The sequence below is a fragment of the Anas acuta genome, chromosome 1 (genome assembly GCF_963932015.1).
Source record: "Anas acuta chromosome 1, bAnaAcu1.1, whole genome shotgun sequence".
In the NCBI taxonomy this organism is placed as follows: domain Eukaryota; kingdom Metazoa; phylum Chordata; class Aves; order Anseriformes; family Anatidae; genus Anas; species Anas acuta.
In genome coordinates, this window is record NC_088979.1 from 166,729,804 (window position 1) to 166,743,798 (window position 13,995).

The following is a 13,995-nucleotide window of genomic DNA, read 5'->3' on the forward strand; positions in this document are numbered from 1 at the left end:
CATCATGTCACACAGGTCTGAGGTGAGAGTCTCTCCTTCAGCAGTTGTAAGAGATTGTCACCAAGAAACAGGACTTGCAGGAAGCAGAATCTGTTCATAAGGGTCTACGAGTGACATTTTTTTAAAAGACAGTCTGTGTTGAAACGAAACATTATTCATCTGTTTTTTGCTCCCCAGGGCACCTAATGAGAACCCACGACCTGTAATTTATACTTCAACAAGAATTTCGGACATCTGGGGAGGTTAGTGTAAGTATTAGAATAACTTGGGAAGGACTAATTGAGGATGCACACGATTTTGTGAGGTGTTAGGCCCTGATTAAATGCTCTTTACTGTGAAGTCACATTTTTATTACAACTTACATATGTTTGGAACACCGATAGAAAAGAAAGCATGTCATCTATTTACAATCACTACACATTTACATTATATTATTTACAGATAATGAATTTAGTAATATATATGAGCAGAAAATATAGCAAATATCAATATGAAACTGTACAGGGCTTAATCTCATGTCCTTTACTGTGGTTGCATTTCACTGTAATAATAAATACAGTTCTATATTTACAAATTTTACTTTAAAAATCTATTAAATGAATTTTAACAATTTCAAGTTTAAAATATTTGATCAAAATATTTCAAACATGCTTACAAAAATAAGACACAAAGCCTTTAGGACTTTCTGCAAGCTAAAAAAGTTCTGATAAAAGAAGCTTTCTTTAACTAGTCTTTAGAATTATAACATTATCTTGCTTCTCAAATCACTTTACAAACTTCTTAAATATAGCGAGCTGAAAGGAATTTCACTGACATTAAGCAGTGCAGCACAGATGGACCCAAGTTAAATTAAAGCTAAGTAAACATGGTAATAGGTATTGTGCAATGGTTGACTGATCCTCTGTTTAATCCAAAGTGGTTTCAGGCATCATTCTCCAGCTGTATGCTGCACTGCTTCAAAACCCACAAGAGATAAAGGATTAAGATAAGTACTCAGCTGACTTTATCGTACATAATTTCGGCATTGGTTCATTTTTTTTCCTGAAAGATGAACATGTCAGCCAAAGTCAACTGATGCCATCTGTAACTGCAAAACTAAAAATACACCAATGTGAGTGGACAAGAAAATCAGGGCATAGCCATTGTTGGCAACAGATTCTTCATTGTGAAAATCCATTCTTGGAGTCCCAGGAAGTTACATATGCAGTAACAGATGAACAACCATGATCATCTGTAACTGATTACCTTAATTACTGGGCTAGGCTAACCTTGGTAATGTTTAGAAATTAGTCTCATTCACCCAGAAGCTGAGTGGCCATTAACCGAGAAGTGATTACTGGGCTATTAAATGTTACTCCTCAGGGAGCTATTTTTAACAACAACAACAAAAATCAAAAACTCTGCACTTCCGTGTCTTAAACGATCAGCTCACTTGAGCAAAAGGTTCCAGCTCTAAAAAAGGATGACTGGGATGTCCTCCGATGGCTTGACTAAGGTCAAAGACTGATCTTGGGGGAAGTGAAGGGAGCTCTGTTATCTGAGATATTTTGGCAGTAGAGTTGGCAAAGACTTGAAGTTTCTTCTAGTCTAATTGCAGTCTAATTGCATGATGTCTAAATGTAAATGCCTTGATTCAGCAAAGTATTAATAGATTTAAATCCAGAGAGTAAGTCTGTGTTAATCTAATCTAACCTACTCGTAAACTAATGCCATCAGGCATCCCTGAATACCAATAGCTGCTCCAATACCTTTTTTGGCAATACATCCAATTTGAATTTATACATACGTGATGACTGATAGTTCACCCCAAGCCATGCTAAATTGCTTGGCTTGCTAGTGACCATCACTATCAACAATTGGTACCTTTATTTCTATGTTGTATATCTCTAACACCAACTCCCAGGGGTCCATACTGGATCCTTCTTCTCTCAACTTAGTCCTCTGCTCTCAAACTTCTTTTCCCAGAAGTTGCTACTTATGAACTGTGATCAAGTCACTTCTTTGATAAGTTGTTTTGTAAATTTATGATATTCGAATCCTTTTCAATTTCCCAGTCTTCTTTACAGCATGTGAATACAAGAACTGTCTGAAATATTCCAGTAGTGCCTGGACCAGTGCTAAGAACACAGATCATACAACCTCTTCTATCCTTAGCCAAAAGGATGCAGTGGCCTCTGAATCTTCATCTGACTAAGGACCACGAGCTAGAGGCTTTCTAGAAACACTGTTTCACAGGACAGAGATTGTGCCATGAGCAGGACTACTGTTTTTGTCCCTTTCCTAGACAAATTACCTTAAATCATTGTTTTTATGTGAGTGCCTTTTGTGTCATTTATTTGTATGCAGCACACCAGTCTTCCTGTATTCATGACTTGCTATGTAGTGTTTCCCACTCTCAAATTCTGTGAGTCCCTCACCTGCCAATTTTGTCAGCAGTAATTCTGGAAGAAATTCTACTGGCATGCTAGCAATTCATGACCAGGCTCTGCAGAACCTCACTAGAAAAATATCCATGTGACAATGGCTTGCCATTTATGATTACATTTTAAGTGCTCAGCAGGGTTTTAATTAATTTCTTTCACACCATATTATTCCTGTAGTTTTGGCTGACAATTTAAAAAGTCAAGGCATCTGACTTCTAAAAATTCCAAGCCTAAGAGCAGGTAAACTGTTAAATGAATTTTATCAGTTGAACTTGGAGCTTCATCAAAGTCTACTCTGCAGAAACCTTTAGGACTTCCAACAGGAATACTTTTCCACTTAGATACCCTGCTGAATGAGGGCCACACACGGATGCTTATAAAAACAATCTTGACACTGAATATCTATTATTAAGTTTGAATTATAATAAACAGGGAAAACAAAAACAAAAACCCAACCCCTGAAACAAACTCTGCCAGGTGAAGTAAAAGCTTACCAATTTAACATGGTATTTTTGCTCTTGACCAATTGCCTTTTCTGAGTAGTGCTACTTTAAAAGAGAGCAGCTGATACAACTGCACAAACTGCAACAGCTTTCATTTTCTTTCTTCATTCCAGCACTTCGGAGACAGGCTGTGAAGGCTCAAGTATTGGATTTCCAGCCTGCTGCAACTTTTGTCATCATCTGTTTTGTGATGCATGTAAAAATAATTCAGAGGCATTCTCTAGGTTGTAGAAGCACACCCATACTTATTTTTGGGATTAAAAAAATTTGTAAACATAGATATTTTCTGCATTGCCACTGAAACTAACGACATGGAACAAATGCTACTGATGAAAGATTGCAGCTTTCTGTCATTTGATAAGATGATGGCATTAGTGAATTGCTGGTAGGCATGTCGTATGATATGCTAGCACTTGTGAAAGTTACCAGTGCTTGTGTTGAGTCACAAGATTGTTTTTCTATGTCTTCTGAATTCACAGAGATCAGACTAGCATGTTTTGATCTCCTCCATAACAATGTTTGCTTTCGCAAACTTCCCAAGTCCTCCTTGAAGTGTGGATTGAAAAGTATATAAAGGAGTGGGTTTAGACACGCAGGCAGTGGGACAATCACTAGCAGTATTGACTTTATCACTTCTGGGCTGATAAAAGTGAGGTTTAGTAAGGAGGAAAAAGATAAGAAGGCCACAGGGCAATAAAGAATGCAATTAGTAAAAAGTAGCAAGGCTATATGTTTGACCATAGAGCAATCCCAAATGTTGTCTAGTTCTCCCTTTTCTAAACTGCAGTAGAGCTTTGTGTAAGCAACAGTCATTACCAGAAAACAAAGGGAGTTCAGCAACACCAGTGCTACCATGTAGCCCATAGCAGTGGGTTCTCCAAATGGTAGTGGCAAACAAAGAGGAGAAACCCCATACTCACTCCCAGTGAGGAGTGGTATTATTGCAATGATAAGTGCCAACATAAAACAAAAGAAAATGGCAATTTTGACACTAGCAGTAGAGGATTTTGTTTCAAACTTTGTAGCATGCTTTACGGAGAATGCACGTTCAAGTGCGGCTAAGGTGAGGAGGAAAATGGAAGCTTCTGAAGCAAAAATGGAGAGAAGACCAGTCATTTGGCAACCAATTCCACTTTCCCACTGTGCTCCATACTGAGCAAAGCTCCCAAAAGTTGATGCATCCACACTAGCCAGTACGCCACTGGAAAGGCCCATGAAGGCATTTACAATAGCTATGAGACCAATGAGAAGTTTTATGGAGGACATATACAACGGAGATCTGAAAACTGTAGCAGTCACCAGCGCGTTGCAAATGAAGGTCAAACCCACTATGGTCCACACTCCAATTCTGATGAGCCAGCTCCCAAACAGGTGGTCACATGGTTTGAAGGGACCTTTGAAAAGACAAAAACAAACAAAAGGGCAAGGGAAACCCATGTAAACTAAAAGTTAATTTTGTACTTTGTAAGACCTCAGCTTTCATGCCTCTTACAAAAGTTCTCAGCATAGCCAAGCAGTGAATTTTATTCTAAAGAATAAAATTTCTTTTATTCTAAAGAAATATTCTGGAATTTTTCTCTTTCTTTGTAGTAGAGATCTCAATAACGTGCTGCTCATATGCATGTTACACGAGTTTTTGTTCCTCAACTCAAATATTATATACATACAGATATATATATATATTTGGCACATATATATGTGCCAAGTCTTGCCTAGTTGTACAAGTGCAGTATGAATACCGTGGGTAATTTCTCAGGAAAGAAAAGGATGACTGTGCTAATGAGTCCTGGTGAAGTGTGATGTAATGGATATGGACAGATGCACTTTGGCTACCTAATAACATGTCATTACACAGTCCAAGTCCCCTTTGCAGTGTCTTTTCAGAAGACTGCTTTGCTCTTCATTTTCTCTGTTTTATCCATAATGATTCCAGGATATGACTCAAATGGCTTTGACCTTTGCAAGCCAAGCCTATTTTTGACATTCTATGCGTGAGGAAGAAAGTGCTTTAATGCATGTAGCATTGAAAAGAATAAGCGAAGGTGGCTTTTTAAACAAATTTATTCCAAATAAATTCATGATGCATTTTGTAATACTTTCTGTCAAGAATTTGGAATGGATCCTTAAAGGCAAGTTGCACAGATAGAGAAATCTTGGTGCCATCATTAAATTTGCCATCATCTCCACCATTCTCAGAGAAGTAATGGCTATCTAATATCCTATCTTCATACACAAATGCAGCATAGACCGTAGTGCTACAAGTTTGAATAGGGATCCAATATGATCTGAGATAATTCAGTTTAGAGTCCAAGGATAAATCTGAGCTTTCAGAGGAGATCAGGGTTCTTGAAGAATTTTAATGATAGAAGACTTGACACGTTTTAGTTTGGCTACGAACAGACTTTTTGGGACTAATCTATTTCAGAAAATATCCCCATAGTGGAATATTTAAATCTTTCATTTAAGATTCCAATACATTTTTCTGTTTGACTATTAAGCTACACTGTAGGCAAGGAAATAGCATTGCAGAAAGTGAAATTTATTGTTTGATAGGCTGTTTGATACGGCAGTTCCAGAATGACACATCCATGAGATATGAAGATAAATGGGGAAGGTAATTTGAAGATAGGCACTAAATAAAATTGGATTGTCAGTTTTGTATTCTCTTGAGGTCAAAGCTGTGAGATAGGTTGTAAGAGGAGAAGGCTTCTGTGGCTCATTGGTTTCATCATCTCAGTAGCCTGCAACAAACAGTTTGTGACCCAAAGTGTTCCTAATCATAGAAAATTGAGGCTGTATTTGCATTTGTAAGGGCTGCCTTTTTGAAGACGCTTGCAATGATCTGTGGCTGAAGTCAGGACAGTATGACTGAAGCCTGCTGTGTTCTCGTAGATTTGAGGTGTATATGCTGTGTGATTGAAGCTGAATACTCTGCTGTCTGAAAAACATAATTTATCTTAATACTAGTCAGCTGTGCTTCCTCAAAGCAAGTCCTCCACAGTGGTCTCTGATTGTCCATGCAGACACAACCCCAGCAGCTGAGATGTATTCCATGCGACTACAGTTGGTGCCGTCCAGTAGGCAGAAGCACCCATTGTGTCAGTTTGTAAGTTTTTCTAAGATAACCATTTGAAAGATCAGCATAGATTTTCTCTTAGGTCTGGTGATGACTTACCTTGAAGATGAGGACATTTCTGTGAACTTGATAGTTCCACAGGAGGCCATAGGAGAATACGAGATGGTCAAATGTTTCTAAATTCTTTCTTTGGCTTCCTACCTTTTCTATTTCTCTTGACATAACATCTTTTCATTTATTATTTGCTGTTATAAACAAGAATCTTGGCTTGGAGTGAGTATTGAAGTACTAGCTGTCACTTGCATTTTTTTGTTCATGTGTTACAATTTAAGAATGGCTAGGGAAACCGCTTGCTGAGTCAGGATGCTAAAACTAGAAGCAACATTCTAAGTTATTTCCTTGCCTTAAAGGGAACTTTCAGTGGAATTGGTTTCCAATTTAATCACTTAAAAAAACACAACACATGTGTTACTCCACAGGGATACGCTATTCTATAAAAAAAATGGGAGTGCTGGGAGTCCCTTGTGATGGATTGTGTGTATGTTGATACAGTATTGTATGGTATGTCCTACGCATTGAACTGAACTGTGTGTTGTTGGAGAAGCTCAAGTGTAAAATAACTCAATGAAGTTGAGAAGAATTACTTCAGCTTTGCAAATGAATGAGTGAGCAAAGATTCTGTTCTATTATCCGTTTCTTGGCAGAAGAGAACCTTTGCTTTCCCATTCCCTTGATAAGGAGATCAATTCCTGTGGTAAGGGGCCTGGAGTGAGGATCTGCCAGAGGACTCCAAAACTTCTGGTACATTCATAGATGAATTCAGTACCTGAATATTTTTCTGAACTTCAGTGCAGAATTTTGTATTTTTGTACAATGTATCTGGTTTCATCAAATTATTGCAAAACATAGCGTTCTTGTCTTTGTTTCAGATTCAGAGTTTGTTCTGCATTTCAAATATCTGGTAGTATTATGCTTAGATTCTTATGTATTTGGCAGTTTCATACCTGGAGAAGGTGAGCATTGCACTGAATGATGAGCTTTCAAATCTTCTTCAAAGTCAAGTAGAAAATCTTCAAAGTCACGCTCATCTGTGGGGGAGGAAATACCCAGATTTGATACTGCAATTTTCAGGAAAATTTCTTTTACTACAAACTCCAAAAACATCTTCGGTATTTAAAGCCTGTTCTCATCTCTTTGCCTGCCAAACTGTAAGCAGAAGCAGATGTATGCTTATTTGGTTTTGAATCACTTTACTCAAGATTATTTAAAAATTTGGCACTATTACTTCTCTGAAAATAATCACTTTTAGAAAGGTACATTCTCCATTACCTAATTTGTAGTGTGATGACTGCCTAGGAAGGGGTTTAAAATACAAATTCCACTGTTGTGTCAGGATACTAAGAATTAACCCAGGTTCTTTTATGTTTCTTGTGTCATCACTCTGTGTATTCTTGGCTCTGTTCTTGCTGAGACTAGCCCTGAACTCTGGACACACTGGTTTGCAGGAGTGGAAATAGCAAAGAAAGAAGCAGGATGGTATAAAATCTATGTATACACTTACATAACATGTCAAATAATGGACCTTGTGCTGAAGGGGAAGAAAAATACATTGAACTTCTCTTCTTGAGAGCAGATGCGCTCTTTAGTACCCAGGAAGTGCCAAGATAAAAACCCAGCAGCTATGCCTAAGTAGCCACACTAGCTCTGTGACTGATCCTGAAGCATGTACACAGCAGGATAGCCAAGAAGGTGTTGCTACTTCCAAGACTGGCAAGAAATTGAACCTTTGCTGCCCTATTATTTTATGGGGTTACATACCAGCACCGCTTCCCTGTCTCTCAAATAAAGGGAAGATTTCACTTCCCATGTTATTACTTGGACAGATAAAAAGAGGGAGTGAGATTTTTGAAAGATAGACCTGACAAAATGAATTTGCTAAGCTTGGGAACACTGACATATTACCAGGCAAGAGAGAGGAAGGCACTGCCTTGGTGACTGCTAAAGAGTATTGGATTCAACATCACAGACTGCTTACTAAAAAAATCACAGCCTTCAGGTAGATTTAAAAGCAAAAGGTGACAATTACCTTGAATTTGTAACAACCCAACATCCTTCCTATGAAAATCATCAATGCTGCTATTCTCATCTTTGTTCCATTGGCTGGAGATTTTGTAGTGGCTCTCACAAGCTCCAAAGGCACAGCACTGATAAGCATAAGGCATTTCCATGACCCTGTAGAAGAACAAAGAAGCACGCCATGATACTGGTTTAGAGCACCAGTTACTCAATTGTACTGCTCACAGTTTCAATTGTTAGCACAAATGAACTTGATTAAGTAGCCGTGATCGAAAGTCAAAACATTTAAGGGTAAAATTCAATCATGATGATATAAATGAAGGATTCACAAATAGAATTCCACACCAGACATGCAGATTATTTCTAGGGTAATTTTAGTAAAGGCACAGTGAAGCTTTCTTATGCATTTTCATGGGAGATATGAATGTAGAACATGACTTGCAGTTTACTGAATGTTACTCTTAAGAGATCTGTTTCTTTTTGATGTCTTTTAATAATTTTACAGTGTAACTCAACAGTTTCTCCACATTACTTTCTTAATGCCTTCTTTTAAAAAAGGGCAAGATCACAATTCTGCCTACCTGTCTAACAGGCAAAACCAAAACTTCACTTCCCAAAGATAATTTTTTCAGTTTGGGGACAATGAGATATAATTTTGGATTCAAACTTCATCTATCTCTTTTCACATCAAATTTTATCAGAGTAAAATGGCAAAAAGGAGATCGTCTTTTGTGCACAGACCAAGGAAGCAGTAATCTACACTGAAAGGGGAATGAATCACAAACGCAGCGTATGTGAAAACAGATGTCACTGAAAAAAGGCTTTACTTTATTAATTCTCATGGGAGTGAGCATAGTCATTGCAGGACACTGCATGTTCATTCCTAACTCCTTTAATATCATTGGTATTCCTAACACAAAACTGAGTATGGGTGAGCAAGTTTCAAAGATTTTGAGGTTTTCTATTGCCAGAAAATTGCTGATTTCATGTATGTTTTGAATTCCATTCATTTGTGGATGTCCAACTTCTGAGGTAGTATGTAAGAATTACATACGTTCAACTTCTACAGACTACTTCTTCTGTTCCTTGGATATACTTTGTGTTTTGGAAGTAGAGATATTTAATTTGAAGTTCCCCAACATGATATAGTAAAACCAAAAAAATCATCTCAATTTCAAAAGTTCAATAAACCAACAGCTTCAGAGATAAATAGGTAACTAGGTTATTCTGTCTTAAAAAGAATAAAATAGAACTGTATCCTACTTTCAGGTTACTTTCAAAAGGTTGGTCATGTAAATTAACATAATGAATGTTCCAAAGCAACCTTTAATGTCCTGGAAAATCCAGCAGGGAGTCTGTCTGAAGCAGGCCCAATACCAACAGGACTTGTGCACTAGCCAAAGGCTTGGTACAAAGTGGAACAAAGTGAACCCTAAACTGTGAAGTGATTTTTAAGTTAGTGCATTTGGGGGCATTTGACTCTATATACTTATATTTCTGTTGGGAATTAGCAACAATAATCTGTACTCTTGTACTCAATACAAGAGGTTATGTAAGCCGTTTTTAAAGTACTCTGATTAAAGTTCAAGGTGACTGATCTAGCTATCATGCAACTTCAGGCCAGCAGATTTAAATATGTAATTTCTAATTCATCTCCGTGCATGTCATCTTTTAAAATATGGAGATTATCCTGATTTGGTAAACATTTCCTAGAAGCCCTTAAATAAATTATTACTAAACCCTTAGCTTACTAGACTAACCCATACCTAGTCACTTGGGTTGAAGAACAATGCACATACCCAGCAGAAATGCCCCTTTTTTGACAAACACAAAGAAAATCCAACAAAAACAAACCACAAAACACCTTATAAAAAGAAATGCTGAAACTTCTGCAAGGTGATGACTGCAACTTGTGGTGTCAGACTGATTTTAAGACATTGATAAAGCTGTGGAAATGAATAGCTTGCGGATATTTTAGGCTCAAGAAACTAAAGCGAATGTGTTCTTGAATAGAACATTTAAGTTGGAAGGAACTACCAGAAATCACCCAGCCCAGCTGCCTGACCACTTCAGGGCTAGCCGTAAATTCAGGCATGTTATTGAGGGCACTGTCCAAATGCCCCAAGAACACTGGCAGGCACGGGACATCAACCAACTCCTAGGAAGCCTGTTCCAGGGTTTGGCCACCCTCACAAAGAGATTTTTTCTCATGCCCAGCCTGAAGACCCCTGGCGCAGCCATCCACAGGTGTCCCAGGGAGCAGAGTCCCCAGGCACTTCCCTTGCCGCTTGCCCTCCTTGGGAATCTGCCAAGAGCCAGGAGGTTGCCTCTCAGCCTCTTTGTCTCCAGCCCAGGCAGCCGAAGGACCTCAGCCTGCCCTTACAGGACACACCTGCCAGCCCCACTACCAGCTTTGTCATCCTCATCACCTCAACACCCTTTTTGTATTGTGATTCCCATTTCTTATCCTCTCTGTAGGACTTTCTAGCATCCTTTGTTAAACCTGAACAGTTCCCCTCCACACTCCTACCCCCCGCCGGGTTACCAGGTTGTACATATAGATCCCAAATTGGCAAATGCTTCTGAATTTGCATGTAAAGCACACATGCACAGAGTGAGTGGGATCCAGAACATACTGGACAGAATATACTTGCAATGCAGAGAAACTAGCATCAGATCTTCCTGGTGACAGAGGAGTTCCTTTCAGCTAGTTTTAACATTAAGAAACAAAGGCAACTCTCAGCCATACAGTGCCAGAAACAGTCCTTTCTATGGCTAGTTTTATTTGATGTGGGTGATTAGATTTGGACTTTGTCAAATTAAAGTCTTGTAGAAACATCGTCTAAATTTATTTTTACATACTGCTTATCTTACTGATGGTATCTGTACCCTTGATTTTTTTTTTCCCTGCAGCGAGGAATGCCTCTATTTCTGTTTTTAGATTAAGCAGCAGGGTACACAAGGTTGTTTTCCACCTCACAAAGGTGAACGGGAATGCACAGTTACAATGGACGGAGCTAGTCACTGAATTCTTTACAGCACTGAATCAAAGCATCAGATAAAGAAGGAAGGAGTGGTTGGCAGACTGACTTTATTTCCTCCTAGCTTGCTATAGCAAGCTGGGCTCGGCTCTGTGAGCATTCTTGTGCCATTGCTGGAGGTGCGGCAGAGGATGCTCAGCTCTTTGATGTGTTTGTGTATTGAACAGCAGTGACCTATTTAGATGAGCAGGCAGCTTTTGTACAGGAATTTGTCTTTAATGTTGTAACCAATGTCTAGTTCCAACAATTACAAAGGGTGAAATTACTTTTTGTTTTAGATCTCTGTTCAAGTTTGGTGCTTCATGTACTGTTTGTGCAGTGATCCTGTGTGAAGAAGTCCTGGCTTCATTAAAATGTAGAAGTCCTACAGACTCCAGGTTAAGATTTTACCCCATTCTCTCCTGACTGGATATCATTTGCTCTTACAGATGTTAATCAGCTCTAGATATATCAGTCATACTTTTAATAACTTTTTTTAAAAAAACTTAAGCTATTGTCTGACATCCTTTTTAATTACTTGTGCAGAATAACCACACTGTAGTTGCATTTTAGCAATGTACACAATTTGGTGGAAAAATCATACAAAACATAATCTTGATTAAAAATAAATAAATTAAAAATCTAACTTGTACCTGATTCAGTTGAATAGTGGATTATTCTAGGACCACTGCAGGATTTCTTATGCCATTAGGCTATGGTATAAATATTACTATAGATTTGCTAGTCTAGAATGATTGATTTTTTTTGTCTTTACACTCTTTTTAAGAAATTCAGGCATTTTAGAAGTGTCACTTGCCTCAACAGGTAGGCAGTCAGTGAGAGAAGAAAAGCTGGCAGAAGCTCAGCCTTAGACATGCACAACTTTTTATGATACTTGTTTCTTGACCTCTGAGACTCATCTGAAGACTTATGTAAGGCCTCTAGTGCTTTGAACATTTGTGTTATGAAGTAGTTTCATATGCTGTGATCAAGTCACTGCCCAATCTCCTCTGTGACAAACTACAAACATTGGGTTTATTAAGTCTTTTAAGGCACTGTTTCCTAACCCTTGAACCATTTTTGCAGCTCTTCTCTCTGTTTATATTAACATACCATCACAGAAGTACTCTAGTGTGGATCCTTCCCGTGCTGTATGCAAACATTAAATCATCTCCCTACTTCTACTTATGACTGCCTTATTTATATCTTCAAACACTCCAGTCCTTTTCATCAGTAACATGTCTCTTTGAGTTGTTTGCCTATTATGACTTATGGAACTTCTCCAGTGCAAAAGCCAAATCAAGTGAGGATGTGAGGATGGAGTCTCCTTCCTTGGAGACCTTCAAAGGCTGTCTGGATGTGGTCCTGGGCAACTGTCTTCGGGTGGCCCTGCTTGCGCAGGAGGTTGGACAAGATGACCTCCAGAGATCCCGTCCAACCTCAACCATTCTGTGATTCTCTCACTATGTTCACACTGTTTAATTGTTTCAAAAATTACAATATCTTTTACATTAAAATGAGGAAAAAATATATTTTGGAGTTGGCATCCTCCAACTAAAACATAAAATCAAGGGGGACTTAGGAGATACTCTCTAATATCCTGAAGTCAGAGGCAAAATGCTCTACTGTGACTTCCCTATGGTCATCCAGTGACTGGCAGAGCTTCAAATAATCTCTAGAGATTATTTCCTTTGTCTATCATAGAGCATCCATCAACAAATTATTAGCATCAAAGTATTTAAGTAATAACAGTAAAGTATTATCTTAATCAAATATTACAGGAAAGAAATAATGTTCATTTGTACTTGAAACAAAAATGGCAAAGTATTTTGGAACTTCAGGAGTATATTCTTGATATTTACTGAATTCTCACTAAATATAAGGGAGGTTCTGTAAGCACAGTCCAGTAGAAGGAGATATCACTAAGCTGCTAGCAATATTGTTTTAACAGCTTTTGAAACATATCACCAGGAAGCAGATGTGGCTCATATTAAGCAAGTACTGGGGTTAATATTTCAAAACACTTCATAGTTCTTCAGTTAAAAGTGAGCATAATAAAATAACTCTATCATTTTTATCATATTTGCTTTAGTTTTAATACCACAGATCAAAGACTGACAATACGAAGCAACATGCCTTACACACTGACACACCTTCCACTGCACATGAACACAAATGTGGCTTATTAGTTTTAATGATATACTCACTTGAGTTCTGGAAAATTTTCAGATGATATCAAACTTTGTAGGGCATGATTTCCTGTTAATTTTAAATGAGTTAAACCATGTAGCCCCGTCACAGGAAAAGAGGACAAAAGGTTGGATGACACATCCCTGCATAACAGCAAATAAAAATCAGCTTACAGGTTCTCATTTTTTTCTTCAGTGCTAGAAGAGTCATGTTGGAAAAACAGAGTATACTATTCTAAATTGATAAAAATTGAATACATTATAGAGGCCCCAGTCAGCAAAGCAAAGCTGAAGCAACACCCAGGAGTATACACCTATGTTTCTAGCACAAAGCTAAGGGTATATACCTAGCACTTCACTAAGAATAATCTTTGTTGTCAAATTTTGACTCCAAGAATTAAAATACAAGTTTAGAGACCATCAAATGAGTTTAAAAATAATTAGAGTATTGAATTAGAGGGAGCCAATACCAGAACAATTTCCCCCCACCCTAAAAAAAATCAGTGGGATACGAGAGAGCATGGCTGATCTGAAATCTACACAAGGAGGAGCTCAGGTGTATGAGGAGGAAGTGTGTTTTAGAGGAGGACAGGTTTGGGCTGGAGAGAGTGAAGGTGATACTTCTATGCTAAGGTTTGTCTGAGGAGCTGAGAAAATGCAGATGAATACAGACACATGACTTGGCAAAGTAAAACAGGTGAATGACAT

General features: G+C 38.1%; 1 protein-coding gene across 2 annotated transcripts in view; it reads right to left on the reverse strand.

The window, feature by feature from the left end:
* Window positions 1-295: 295 nt before the first annotated feature.
* The window catches only part of LGR5 (leucine rich repeat containing G protein-coupled receptor 5), a 90,788-nt gene continuing 77,088 nt past the window's right edge, over window positions 296-13,995 (reverse strand). For both annotated transcript variants that reach the window (XM_068669198.1, XM_068669197.1), the window contains 4 exons: window positions 13,306-13,431; window positions 8,089-8,234; window positions 7,007-7,090; window positions 296-4,320 (listed from right to left, as the gene is read on the reverse strand). In XM_068669198.1, coding sequence (XP_068525299.1) covers window positions 3,230-4,320; window positions 7,007-7,090; window positions 8,089-8,234; window positions 13,306-13,431 — 1,447 coding nt within the window. In that variant the 3' untranslated portion in view covers window positions 296-3,229. The remainder of the gene's footprint in view (window positions 4,321-7,006; window positions 7,091-8,088; window positions 8,235-13,305; window positions 13,432-13,995) is intronic.